This window comes from Nomascus leucogenys, chromosome X, assembly GCF_006542625.1.
Source record: "Nomascus leucogenys isolate Asia chromosome X, Asia_NLE_v1, whole genome shotgun sequence".
In the NCBI taxonomy this organism is placed as follows: Eukaryota; Metazoa; Chordata; class Mammalia; order Primates; family Hylobatidae; genus Nomascus; species Nomascus leucogenys.
The window spans coordinates 105,321,223-105,335,788 of record NC_044406.1 but is presented as its reverse complement, the minus strand read 5'-3'; the positions used below and the strand labels follow the sequence as shown (position 1 = coordinate 105,335,788).

The 14,566-nt window shown below is 41.7% G+C and overlaps 1 protein-coding gene across 4 annotated transcripts in view; it reads right to left on the bottom strand.

Moving 5' to 3' along the window:
• The window catches only part of LONRF3 (LON peptidase N-terminal domain and ring finger 3), a 44,713-nt gene that overhangs the window by 15,376 nt on the left and 14,771 nt on the right, over positions 1–14,566 (bottom strand). For all 4 annotated transcript variants that reach the window (XR_004028781.1, XM_012498769.2, XM_003262243.3 and 1 more), the window contains 2 exons: positions 14,235–14,496; positions 13,347–13,437 (listed from right to left, as the gene is read on the bottom strand). Coding sequence is in view for 3 of the 4 variants with exons in the window: in XM_012498769.2 (XP_012354223.2) it covers positions 13,347–13,437; positions 14,235–14,496 (353 nt within the window). In the remaining variant the exon portion in view is untranslated. The remainder of the gene's footprint in view (positions 1–13,346; positions 13,438–14,234; positions 14,497–14,566) is intronic.

The following is a 14,566-nucleotide window of genomic DNA, read 5'->3' as shown; positions in this document are numbered from 1 at the left end:
ACAATTATAGTTCTATATACCAGCAATAGACATTAGAAATGTCATCATCTTAAAGATAACATTTACAACTGCTTTTAAAAATCAAGTGTCCAGGAGGAAATCTAACAACAGTTGTAGGAGACCTCTATTGGAAAAAGCTACGAACACCTCATTGAAAGAAATTAAACAACTAAGTCCCAATAAAAAACCTCAATGGGTTATTTCATTTGTTTATTTTTGTAGAACTTGACAAGTTGATTTCTAAACTTTATAAGGAAAAGCAAAGGGCCAAGAGCCAAGATATATCTGAAGAGCAACGATGTGGGAGGACTCACTCTACCAGATAACAGAACATATAAAGCTGCAGTGATTAAAACAGTATATGACTAGCACAAGGGCAAATAAACTCGGGCCAATAGAACAGAAAGCCCAGAAACAGATCCAGATGTGGATTCTTGATTTATGACAAATGTGCCACTTCAAAGCAGATGGGGGAAAGATTTTCAATACATAAATAGCATTCTCAATAAATGGTATTAGGAGAGTTGGCTATCTATAGGGGGAAATGAAATTGGATCATCTCTTATATCATTCGCAAAAATCAATTCCATGTGGGCTGTAAAAATAAATGCGAAAAGCAAAACAATAAAACGTTCAGAAGATGAAATAGCCGGGCACAGTGGCTGGCCCCTCTAATCCCAGCTACTTGAGGCGGGGGTGCTGAGGCAAGAGGATCGCTTGAGACCAGGAGTTTGATAACCCATGTCTCAAATAAATTAATTAGTCAAATAAAAGAAAATAAAGATAAAATAGGAGAATATCTTTATGACCTGAAGGTAAAAAAAATGAATTATGACCCTGTCTATAAATGAAAAGATTGATAATTTTGACTGTATTAAAATGAAGAGCTTTTGGCTGGGTGCAGTGGCTCACACCTGTAACCCCAGCACGTTGAGGCTGAGGCGGGCAGATCATCTGCGTTCAGGAGTTCAAGACCAGCCTGGTCAACATGGCAAAACCCCATAAAAATTAGCAGACTGTGGTGGTGGGTGCTGTAATCCCAGCTACTGGGGAGGCTGAGACAGGAGAATCGCTTGAAACCAGGAGGTGGAGGTTGCAGTGAGCCGAGATTGCACCACTGCACTCCAGCCTGGGCGACAGAGTGAGACTCCATCTCAAAATAAAAAAAAAATTAAAAAAAGGAGAAGAAGTGCTTTTAAGTTCATCAAAAAATGTCATCAAGAGGGCAAAAAGGCAAGCCAGAGTACGAGAAAGTATCTGCAACACATACGACTAGCAAAGAACTTGTATCTAGAGCATACATAGAGCCCCTAGAAGTCAGTATGAAAAAGAGAAGGAAGCCAACAGAAAATGAACAAACACTTATAAGCACCAGCAGATGTAAACAATGTTTATAGCAATGTTGTCCATGATATCCCCTAACTAGATACAATCCAAACATCCATCCATAAGAGAACTGATAAACAGACTGTGGTGGATTCATATAATGGGATATTATACAATAATGAAAATGAACCAACTTCACCTATATGCAATAACATGGATAAAACAAGCCAGATTGAAATAATAAATTCTGGATAATTCAGTTTATATAAAGCTTTTACATAGGCAAAACTAGATTGCATCGCCTAGATACACATACTCGGGTAGTAAAGCTATAAAGAGAAACAAGATAAAAGTCAAGATAGTGGTTGGGGTAGGAAGGACAGTCCTGATTGGGAAGAGGCATATGGGCAGCTTCTTGGGTCCTGGCAATATTTTACTACTTCTTGAACTGAGAGGGGTTACATAAGTATCTTCTCTACAATATTTTGTTAAGAGAACATATTTATATTTTATGCACTTTTCCACTGTGTGTATTTCACAATTTAAAATGTTTTTCAAAAGTGTGATTTGGAATCACTGCTGTGATCTAATTATCAGAGCAGCCAAACCAAAATATCTCATTTCCTTGGTAACTTAGTCCTGTGAATCTGAATGCCTTATATTATTTGATGGTACTAATGATGAAGATGATTGATGAATCTGTATCTACAACTAATATGCAAAACCATTTTTCCTGAGAATTTTGCAATTGAGCCTATTGTTCATTTAAGAATGTAACCTAATGTAATCTATCTAAAATAACAAAGATATAGCTGGCTGATTAATTGCAATAAATACTGACATTTAGTGAGCAGATGAATAAAACACACACAAAAGGACACAGCAATCTCTTAGCAAAAGCTGTGATTAAAATGCCCCTGACTGAGTGGTAGCAAACACAAATGCGGCCACAGATGCTGCATAATTATTGCTTTGAAATAATTCAAGGTTCAGATGCTTAGAATACATTACACTTTTCAATACTCAATTCACTTCTATATTTAGGGCTACTCTGCTTCTCTGCACGGCCTGAGTAAAGTGACTGGAACAGATGGAATATATTTTTCTGGCTGTATTTCTTGGTGTGTCCATACTTAACTTTGTATATTAAGAGGTGATAATTATGATTAGCTTCATTATACTATTGAGAAAATTTAAACCCAGACAGGTTAAAATAACTTGCCTAAGATCACACAGCTAGCTGGTAAGCAGCAGGGCTTTGGGATGTGAGGTCAGATCTGACTCCCAAGCCCATCCTTCTTCTTCACTCTATGATGCGGCAACAACTGTGTGCATGTATTTCTGCATCCAAATAGACATCATCCATCTACATGTAGATGCACACACTCATATGCACGTTTTCCTCCCTCCCTCTCTCCTCTCTCCCTCCTTCTGAGAAAGAGAGAGACAGACAGAGAGAGAGATAACTTGACTAGAATTTTTTTAATTTACCACTTTAGGTAACGATTTCAGAAAACACATCCAAGAGGTATTTATAAATCAGAGCAGGGCCAGATTTTCACACAAAAACCATTTTACATTGTTACAGTGATGGAGTAAACAATAGCAATAATAAATGCTTTCAGTTTGATGTCAGCCCAGATAAAATGTTTGGCTTGTCTGGAAATAGCTATCTTTTCCCACCAGTTACATCCTTGTATTGTTTTCTTTTGCTATCAAATGAGAGCAAAGAGGAAAGGAGGAGGAAAGGAGGGAGGGGAGAAGGAGAGGGAGAAATAGGGAGAGAGAGGGAGGGAGGAAGAGAGAGTGACAGTGAGAGAGAGAGAGAGAGAGAATGAGAGTGAACTGACAAGATCCTTAACACCAAGCTACTTGAGTAGCTAAAACTAGGTTAAATATGAAGCTTCTTGTTAGAATTGACAAAGAGGTCACTGGGCCATTAGATAACTGGTTCAAATATCAAACATTCTTACTGCATATCTCAAAATGTCTTTGTCACCCCAAAAGTTCTTCTCCACAGCAGCCCCAGAGGTGGCCCCCAGTGGCTAAGGTACCCACACGAGGCAAATATCAAAGGAGCATTTGCAACCACTAAGGATTGAGGAGCAGAGTTCTTAAGGGTTGAAGTTAGGGGGTAACTTCCCTCAACAGAGCTCTCCCAGTTCAGCAAGGGAGACCTGGAGATTGGAATGGTGCTCACTTACACACCTCCGATTATTGTTCCATTCACTCTTTCCACCCTTTTCCCTGTGGAACTTACAACCTGCTCCTCCTAATTTTCTCTCTAGAATCCGTGTATACAAGTTCACACTCTAACTTGTTTTTCTACCAATGCAGCACCATGAAACTGGATTTCATACTAAAATCTTGCACAAGTAGTACAAATGTCTAATTTCATGATCTCCACAGATTGTTTCAGACTATCTTTACTCTCAGACACTCTCCCCCAAGGACACATGAGGGTAATAAGAGAACCAATCATATTCCTAACAACAAGAAAGAGAAGAAAAACACTGGAGAGGTGGAATCAAAAGCTTTGTCAAGGCTATCATAATTCAAGCTGAAGCATGTGTATGAAATAGCCTCTGTCAACATCCGATGTCTAACTTATAGACAAACCCTGTTGGAAAGGGAACTACATGCTTCTGACCGATGGCTGCAGTTTTCAGAACCTCAAGATCCAAAGTTCTTTCTAGATTTAGAAGGTTTCTTATCACCATCAAGCAGTGAGAGGCCAGCTATAACTTAGCAGTGTATGCAATGGCTACTCCAGGCACAGAGGGTTTTTTGTTTTGTTTTGTTTTGAAGACTCACTTAGAACGGAGGGGCAGGATAAGGGAAATGATGGCTTTTAAATTTCGAGTGAGCCAACTAGAAGGGGGTCTTATCCTCTTGGTGTTTATTTCTTGGACCAAATTTCAAGACCTCCTTCAAAGCCCCGTTGAGTTCAAGGACAAACAAGATGAAAGGGAGAAAGCAGAGGAACAAAAGAACTTACACCTCAGGATTCTTAGTTTTCAGAGAAAACACAAACAGGATGAGTCTGTATGTTTGATTTCTTGTACCCTGGATGTTGGGGGGAGTGTTAAGAAGGATACGCACAACAAAGACCTGGTCTCTGAGCAGGCTAAGTCAAGTCTACTCCACAGCGCACATCATGGGCTTAGAGCCACAATGGTGTTACCTGCAGGAGCCCATTGCTCTGCCTGGAAGCAGGATTTCTCTATCTTCTACCTTGGCTTTGCCAGAACCCACCTGCCATTCTATCGTAAGGGAGTGAGGGAAGTAGTGAAAGGAACCTGCTCATTTAGCCCCTCCCACCCTAGCCCACTCCACCCACACCAACTCCTAACAGCATGCGAGGCTTGCTTTGAGTGCTTCAGCATTCCACCTGCTGAGCTGTTTGTTGTCAGGTCTGCCAAAGCTTATGAAAAAATCTGGCACCTAAAATTTTTTTTAAGAGAAAGAAGGTCCACATTTCAGGTAATGGCTGTGTTACTCGTTTTTAGTCATCCAACAACAATCCTTCAGAATACAAATGCACGTGATCAATATGAGAAGCATATGTGCTCATAAAGGGCGAGGAAATATCTGAGCAGTTTCTGCTGGCTGGATCCCACCATGTAGTGTATGAAAATACTTTTTTAGGGCCAGGTGCAGTGGCTCACGCCTGTAATCCCAGCACCCTGGAAGGCCAAGGCGGGTGGATCACCTGAGGTTAGGAGTTCAAAACCAGCCTGACCAACATGGTGAAACCTCATCTCTACTAAAAATACAAAAATTTGCCAGGCAGGAGACTGAATTGCCTGAACTGAGAGGTAGAGGATGCAGTGAGATGAAATCACACCATTGCACTCCAGCCTGGATGACAAAGTGAGACTCTGTCTCAAAAACAAAATCAATTTAACTTAATTTTTAAAAATGAAATAGACTTTTGTTATATTTTCTCTTGGGTCAATCTTCTTAATTTCTGTTTTTAATTTATTTTATTTTATTTTTCCATAAGTTATTGGGGTACAGGAGGTATTCAGTTACATGACTAAGTTCTTTAGTGGTGATTTCTGAGATTTTGGTGCACCATCACCTGAGCAGTATACACCGCACCATATTTGTAGTCTTTTATCCCTCACCCACTTCCCACTTTGCCCCCGAAGTCCCCAAAGTCCATTGTATCAGTCTTATGCCTTTGCATCCTTATAGCTTAGCTCCCATATATCAGTGAGAACATACAATGTTTAGTTTTCCATTCCTGAGTTACATCACTTAAAATAGTCTCCAATCTCATCCAGGTCACTGCAAATGCTGTTAATTTATCCCTTTTTATGGCTGCATAGTATTCCATTGTATATATACCAGAGTTTATCCACTCGTTGATGGGCATTTGTGTTGGTTCCACGATTTTGCAATTGTGAATTGTGTTGCCATAAACATGCATGTGCAAGCATCTTTCTTGAATAATGGCTTCTTTTCCTCTGGGTAGATACCCAGTGGGATTGCTGGATCAAATGGCAGTTCTACTTTTAGTTCTTTAAGCAATCTCCACACTGTTTTCCATAGTGGTTGTACTAGTTTACATTCCCACCAGCAGTGTAGAAGTGTTCCCTGTTCACCACATCCATGCCAGCATCTACTGTTTTTTGAGTTTTTTATTATGGCCATTCTTGCAGGAGTAAGGTGGTATCTCAATGTGGTTTTGATTTGCATTTCCCTGATCATTAGTGATGCTGAGCTTTTTTTTATGTTTGTTGGCCATTTGTGTTATCTTCTTTTGAGAATTGTCTATTCATGTCCTTAGCCCACATTTTGATGGGACTGTTTTTTTCTTACTGATTTGTTTAAGTTTGTTGTAGATTCTGGATATTAGTCCTTTGTCAGATATATAGATTGTGAAGATTTTCTCCCACTCTGTGGGTTGTCTGTTTACTCTGCTGACTGTTCCTTTTGCCATGCAAAAGCTCTTTAGTTTAATTAGGTTCCAGCTATTTATCTTTGTTTTTATTGCATTTGCTTTTCGGTTCTTGGTCATGAAATCCTTGCCTAAGCCAATGTCTAGAAGGGTTTTTCCAATGCTATCTTCTAGAGTTTTTATAGTTTCAGGTCTTAGGCTTAAGTCCTTAATCCATCTTGAGTTGATTTTTGTACAAAGTAAGAGATGAGGATTCAGTTTCATTCTCCTACATGTCGCTAGCCAATTATCCCAGCACCATTTGTTGAAAAGGGTGTCCTTTCCCCACTTTGTGTTTTTGTTTGCTTTGTTGAAGATCAGTTGGCTGTAAGTATTTGGGTTTATTTCTGGGTTCTCTATTTTGTTCCATTGGTCTATGTGCCTATTTTTATACCAGTACCATGCTGTTTTAGTGACTATGGCCTTATAGTATAGTTTGAAATCAGATAGTTTGATGCCTCCAGATTTGTTCTTTTTGCTTAGTCTTGCTTTGGCTATGCAGGCTCTTTTTTGGTTCCATATGAATTTTAGAATTGTTTTTTTCTAATTCTATGAAGAATGATGGGGAACGCACTGAATTTGTAGATTGCTTTTGGCAGTATGGTCGTTTTCACAATATTGATTCTACCCATCCATGAGCATGGGATGTGCTTCCATTTGTTTGTGTCATCTTCCATTTCTTTCAGCAGTGTTTTGTAGTTTTCTTTTCTTTCTTTCTTTTTTTTTTTTTTTGAGATGGAGTCTAGCTCTGTCGCCCAAGCTGGAGTGCAGTGGTGTGATCTCTGCTCACTGCAAGCTCCGCCTCCTGGGTTCACACCATTCTCCTGCCTCAGCCTCCCGAGTAGCTGGGACTACAGGTGCCCACCACCACGCCTGGCTAATTTTTTGTATTTTTAGTAGAGACAAGGTTTCATCGTGGTAGCCAGGACGGTCTGGATCTCCTGACCTCGTGATCTGCCCGCCTCAGCTTCCCAAAGTGCTGGGATTACAGGCGTGAGCCACCACGCCTGGCCTGTGTTTTGTAGTTTTCTTGTAGAGGTCTTTCGACTCCTTGGTTAGATATATTCCTAAATATTTTATGTTTTTGCAACTATTGTAAAAGGGGTTCTTGATTTGACTCTCTGCTTGGTCACTGTTGGTGTATGGAAGAGCTCCTGATTTGTGTACATTAACCTTGTATCCAGAAACTTTACTGAATTATTTTACCAGTTCTAGGAGCTTTCTAGAGGAGTCCTTAGGGTTTTCAAGGTAAATGATCATATCATCAGCAAACAGTGACAGTTTGAGTTCCTCTTTACTGATTTGGATGCCCTTTATTTCTTTCTCTTGTCTGATTGCTCTGGCTAGGACATCCAGTACTGTGTTGAAAAGGAGTGTTAAGAGTGGGCATCCTTGTCTTGTTCCAGTTCTCAGAGGGAATGCTTTCAACTTTTCCCCGTTCAGTATTATGACAAACCCACAACCAACATAATACTGAACAGAAATCAAAACAAAAATCACATGATCATCTCAATAGATGCAGAAAAATCATTAAACAAAATCCAGCATCCCTTTATGATTAAAACTCTCAGCAAAATCAGCATACAAGGGACATACCTTAATGTGGTTTTCTTTTCTGGTTGTCCTTTCCTGGTTTTGGTATTAGGGTGGTGCTGGCTTCATAGAATGAATTAGGGAGGGTTCCTTCTTTATCTTGTGGAATAGTGTCAAAATGATTGGCACCAATTCTTCTTTGAATGTCTGGTAGAATTCTGCTGTTAATCTGTCTGGTCCTGGACTTTTATTTTTGTTGTTAGCAATTTTTAAGTTATCATTTCAATCTTGCTGCTTGTTATTGGTCTGTTCAGGGTATCTCATCCTTCTTGACTTAAGCTAGGAGGATTGTATTTTTCTAGGAATATGTCCATCTCTTCTAGGTTTTCTAGTTTAAGTGCATAAAGGTGTTCATAGTAGCCTTGACTAATCTTTTGTATTTCAGTGATGTCAGTTGTAGTATCTCCTGTTTTATTTCTTAGTGAGGTTTTTTGAATTTTCTCTCTTCTTCCCTTGGTGAGTCTTGCTAATGGTCTATCAATTTTACTTATCTTTTCAAAGAACATTTTTTGTTTCATTTATCTTTTGTATTGTTGTTGTTTCAATTTAATTTAGTTCTGCTCTGATCTTGGTTATTTCCTTTATTCTGCTGGGTTTGAGTTTGGTTTGTTCTTGTTTCTCTAGTTCCTTGAGGTGTGACCTTAGATTGTCTGTTTGTGCTCTTTCAGATTTTTTGACGTAGGTGTTCAGGGCTATCAACTATCCTCTTAGCACTGCCTTTGCTGTATCCCAGAGGTTTTGATAGGTTGTGTCATTATTGTCATTCAGTTTGAAGAATTTTTTAATTTCCATCTTGATCTTGTTTTTGACCCAACGCTCATTCAGGAGCAGGTTGTTTAATTTCCATGTGTTTGCATGGTTTTGAAGGTTCCTTTTGCAGTTGATTTCCAGTTTTATTCCACTGTGGTCTCAGAGAGTACTTGATATAATTTCAATTTTCTTAAATTTAGTCAGGCTCATTTTATCATCTATCATATGGTCTATCTTGGAGAAAGTTTCATGCACTGTTGAATAGAATGTGTATTCTGCAGTTGTTGGATAAAATGCTCTGTATATATCTGTTAAGTCCATTTGTTCCAAGGCATAATTTAAATCCATTGTTTCTTTGTTGACTTTCTGTCTTGATGACCTGTCTAGTGCTGTCAGCGCAGTATTGAAGTCCCTCACTATTATTGTGCTGCTGTCTATCTCATTTCTTAGGTCTATTAGTAATTGTTTTATAAATTTGGGACTTCCAGTGTTAGGTGCATATATGTTTAGGATTGTGATATTTTCCTGTTGGACAAGGCCTTTTACCATTATATACTGTCCCTCTTTGTCTCTTTTAAGTGCTGTTGCTTTAGAGTTTGCTTTGGGCCGGGTGCAGTGACTCATGCCTGTAATCCCAGCACTTTGGGAGGCCGAGGCGGGTGGATCACGATGTCAGGAGTTCAAGACCAGCCTGACCAACATGGTGAAACCCGGTCTCTACTAAAAATACAAAAATTAGCCAGGCATGGTGGCACGTGCCTGTAATCTCAGCTACTCAGGAGGCTGAAGCAGGAGAATCACTTGAACCCGGTGGCGAATGTTGCAGTGAGCTGAGATCACCATTGCACTCCAGCCTGGGCGACAGAGGGAGACTCTGTCTCAAAAAAAAAAATTTTTTTTGTTTTGTCTGATATAAAAATAGCTACCCCTGCTCATTTTGGGTGTCCATTTGCATGAAACGCCTTTTTTCACCCCTTTACTTCAAGTTTATGTGAGTTTTTATGTGTTAGGTGAGTGTCCTGAAGGCAGCAGATGGTTGGTGAGTTCTTATCCATTCTGCAGTTCTGTATCTTTTAAGTGGGGCATTTAGGCCATTTACATTGTTAGTATTGAAATGTGGTGTACCGTAGCATTCATCGTGCTCTTTGTTGCGTGTGTACTTTGGTTTTTGTTTTTGCTTTTTAACTTGTATTTTTGTTTTATAGGTCCTATGTGATTTATGCCTTAAAGAGGTTCTGTTTTGATGTGTTCCCAAGATTTGTTTCAAGATTTAGAGCTCCTTTTATCAGTTCTTGTAGTGGTAGCTTGCTAATGGCAAATTCTCTCAGCATTTGTTCATCTGAAAATGACTATCTTTCCTTCATAAGTGATGCTTAGTTTCACTGGATCCAAAATTCTTGGCTGGTAATTGTTTTGAGGAGGCTGAAGATAGGTCCCCAGTCCCTTCTAGCTTTTAGGGTTTCTGCTGAGAAATATGCTTTTAATCTGATAGGTTTTCCTTTATAGGTTAGCTGGTGCTCTGTCTCAGTTCTTAAGACTCTTTCCTTCATCTTAACTTTGGATAACCTGATGACAATGTGCCTAGGTGAGGATCTGCTTGTGATGAATTTCCCAGGTGTTCTTTGTGCTTCTTGTATTTGGCTATCTAGGTCTCTCACAAGGCCGGGGAAGTTTTCCTCGATTATTCCCCCAAATACATTTTCCAGACTTTTAGAATTTTCTTCTTCCACAGGTACACTGATTATTATTAGGTTTGATGGTTTAACATAATCCCAGACTTCTTGGAGGCTTTGTTCATATTTTCTTATTCTTTTTTCTTTGTCTTTGTTGGATTGGGTTAATTTGAAGACCTTGTCTTCAAGTTCTGAATTTCTTTCTTCTACTTGTTCAATTCTATTGCTGAGACTTTCCAGGGCATTTTGCATTTTTAAAAGTGTCCAAAGTTTCCTGAATCTTTTATTGTTTTTTCTTCAAGCTACCTATTTCCATGAATATTTCTCCCTTCACTTCTTGTGCCAATTTTTGAATTTCCTTGCATTGGGCTTTGCCTTTCTCTGGTATCCCCCTGATTAGCTTAATAACTAACCTCTTCAATTCTTTTTCAGGTAAATCAAGGATTTCTTCTTGGTTTGGATCCATTGCTGGTGAACTAGTGTGGTTTTTGGGGGGTGTTGGAAGAACCTTGTTTTGTCATATTACCAGGGTTGGTTTTCTGGTTCCTTCTCATTTGGGTAGGCTCTGTCAAGAGGGAAGGTCTGGGGCTAAAGGCTGTTGTTCAGATTATTTTGCCCCACGGGCTGTTGCCTTGATGTAGTACTCTCCCCCTTTTCCTAGGGGTGTGGCTTCCTGTGAGCTGAACTGCAGTGATTGTTGTCTCTCTTCTGGGTCTAGCCACCCATAGAGTCTATCCGGCTCCAGGCTGGTACTGGGGGTTGTCTGCAGAGTCCTGTGATGTGAACCATCTATGGGTCTCTCAGCCATAGATACCAATGCCTGTTCTGGTGGAGGTGGTGGAGTGTGCAATGGACTCCATGAGGGTCCTTAGCTTTGGTGGTTTAATGCTCTATTTTTGTGCTGGGTGGTCTCCTGCCAGGAGGTGGTGCTTTCCAGAAAACAACAGCTGTGGTAGTGTGGAGAGGGACCAGCGGTGGGCAGGGCCTTGGAACTCCCAAGATTATGTGCCCTTTGTCTTCCACTACCAGGGTTGGTAGGGAAGGACCACTGGGTGGGGGCAGGGCTAGGTATGTCTGAGCTCAGACCCACTGGGTGGGTCTTGCTGCAGCTGCTGTGGGGGATGGGGGTGAGATTCCCAGGTCACTGGAGTTGTGTACCTAGGAGGATTATGGGTGCCTTCGCTGAGTCATGCAGGTTACCAAGGAAGTTGGGGAAATACAGCAGTCACAGGCCCCACCCAGCTCCCATGCAAACTGAAGGGCCAGTCTCACTTCCACCGTGCCCTCCCCAACAGCTCCAAGTCTGTTTCCAGGCGGAGAGTGAGAGGGACTTGAGAACTTGACCAAGGCTATTTGCCTCCCAGAGTATTTGGGGTGTCTCCTGGGTCCTGCAGAAGCAACCCGCTTCCTTCAGAGGGACTGTGGGCCCTCTCGGGATTGCTGGTTTGTTCTTTAGTCCATCTGGAGCTCCACAGCCCTCCCCGCAGGACCCGCCAGCACAACGAACAGCGGCCTGCCAACCATCTTAATTTTTGTGCAAATATCTCAGCCTCCTTTTAATGCTCTTTTGGAAAACAGACACATTTGTGAATCTGCTAAAGGATGTGGACCTTGTCCTGGAAAACCCACATACTTTAACATACAACTTCGAGACATTCATACATCTATTAGAATCCATATATAGAACATCCTCAGAGGTCCATAGACCCAACGTTTCCTTCTGGACCTCTGGTCTAGAAGGAAAAAAAAATAGTTAACATTTACTGAGTATCTATTATATGCCAGGCACTATTCCAGGTGTTAAATAGATTTTTATCAATTAATCATGAGAACCCCATGGAGTAGGTACACTGTTCTCTATTTTACTGACAAGAAAACAGTAGCAGAGAATGTCACTTGCTCCACCCAGGTCAACAGCCAGTAAATGACAGAGCCAGGGAGCCTCTCCTCTAAGCCACTAAGTCACAGCTGTGAAATCAAAGACATGTAAGCAATTTTAAAAAAATGTGTATGGTTACACACACCATAATCATAGCCTCTTTCTTTTGGGGTGGGGGAGCATGTGAATAATTTGCACCTCCAGAGATCTGAGGAAGTAGAGATGATGTGGCACTGTTTGGTGGGGAGATACTTGGCTAAGTATCTCAGGCCCACCACTAATATTCATGGCACAACACAAAACAAAAGCTAGTCAGGCCCACCACTTGGCTTCCCAAGAATAGATCTGTGGCAGTGACAGTAGTCCTTGAACTTTGAGCTCTTGACCATGTAACTGAGATTAGTGCTGGGGTCCAAAATTTAAATTATCTCTAGGGGCTAAGAATGTAATGCAATTGTGACACACAGGTTGGAACAAGGCAGTTGGGTGGTGGTGGGTATGGTCAACTGGAGAGTACATGTCCTGTCTCAAGACATTCACGTTTAAGAAAAACAAACCCCATGAGGGCCAAACAGAAGACATATTCAGACCAGGCGCAGTGGCCTGTAATTCCAGGACTTTGGGAGGCCCAGGCAGGCAGACCACTTGAGCTCAGGAGTTTGAGACCAGCCTGGGTAACATTGTGAAACCCTGTCTCTACTAAAAATACAAAACTTAGCCAAGCGTGGTGGCGCAGGCCTGTAATCCCAGCTACTTAAGAGGCTGGGGCACCTGAATCGCTTGAACTGGGGAGACAGAGGTTGCAGTGAGCTGAAATCGCCCCACTGCACTCCAGCCTGGGCAACAGAGCAAGACTCTGTCTCCAAAAAAAAGACACCAAAAAAAAAAAGACATATTCAGACATATTCAGCTCAGTGGGCCATCAGTTTGTGACCTGTGAATAGACCGTTCCCTTCCCACTCTCCAGGTTTTTCCAAGTCAGGAGCCAGGAATGCAGGGAATGCAGTCTGTGGGAAGGGGACACAAGCTGACCCATGTGACAATCAATGTTGTGATTTCCATTCCGTTAGAGCTATGCTTTTTACATGCTAACCAACCCAGCAGTAGGTCACTAGCAGAAAGGTCCAGACACCAGAGATGAAGAAACATCAGGAAGTAAATGATAGTACACAGGACGTACCTCATACATAGAGCGCATTCAAGGTCAGATGCGTCGAAAGATGCAAGTGGTAAACTGAGAGCAGGTTTGTCCCCCTGATCAGTGGGAGGATCTGCGATTTAGAAAGCAAGAAGTCAGCGCTGGAGCCACCCCGGTTTCATAGATGGTACTTCTGAGGCAAAATAATCCAATGCGTTTTTCCGTTTGCCACTCTCACCACCACCTCCCAGAGAGTTGACTTAGTGGACACCTGAGCCGTTGAAAATGGGACACTCAGAAGTAGGCTCTCAGAGGTTTCCAGCAGCCCCAACAGAAAGAGAAATGCAAGTCAAAGAATGTCCAGGAGCCCTGGGGACTTCATTCAAATACAACAGGCACCTCTCTCAACAGCAGAAGCTACAGCAACTCAATGGACTGAGCTAGGCCTTCAAAGCTAAAACTGAATCTTGGCACTGCCAACCTCTCATGGAAAGATAGCAAGCCACAGCTGCTGCTTCTCACATGCCTACCTATGGGAACACAACTGGGAATGAGCAGGGTGAGGCCTGACCTCACTTTCCTCATCCAGCATTCCTAGAATGGGGATGGGGGTAGTGAGAGGCTGACCTAGAAGGAAGTGGCATCCCCATGGGTATGGGATGTCATTAGTTGATACTGTGCTTGACCTGATGTCTTGGCTTTCCGTTATATTAATAATTAGTATTGAACACTTATTACAGTGTGCTGGGCACTGTGCATGATCTCACAGAAGCCTCATAGCAATCTCTGAGGTCACACAGCAAGTAAATGCCAGAGCTGGGCCACACACCCAGAGCCTAAGGAGCCCCCGGACAGAGGTAAGTAACTTGTATATATTGGTGAGCCCAGGGATCTCCTCCAAGCTACCTTCTCCCTGGGTAGAGCCAGTACCTTGCTTGGAGGCTTTATTAGGCATCCCTGTTTCTTCTTGGGATTCAATGTGGCAATGTTTCCTTTTCTTTTCCTGGCATTTTCCAGTCTTGCTGGAAGCAGCTTTTGGAGAGGTAGCATCCCGCTTCTCCTCCTCTTCTTCCTGGTCTTTCATGTGGTGCTGCTGACCATCCCCCTTCACTTTAGCTGGGTCCATCACACTGCTGGGTCCCCTGACTGCTGCTTCCTCCTGACTAGAACAATGTGGGAGCTCCAGATTGTCCTGGATGAAGAAAAGGCCACATATCAGAATCTTCTTAGGACCAATATTGTCCTCTGATATTCCTACCCAG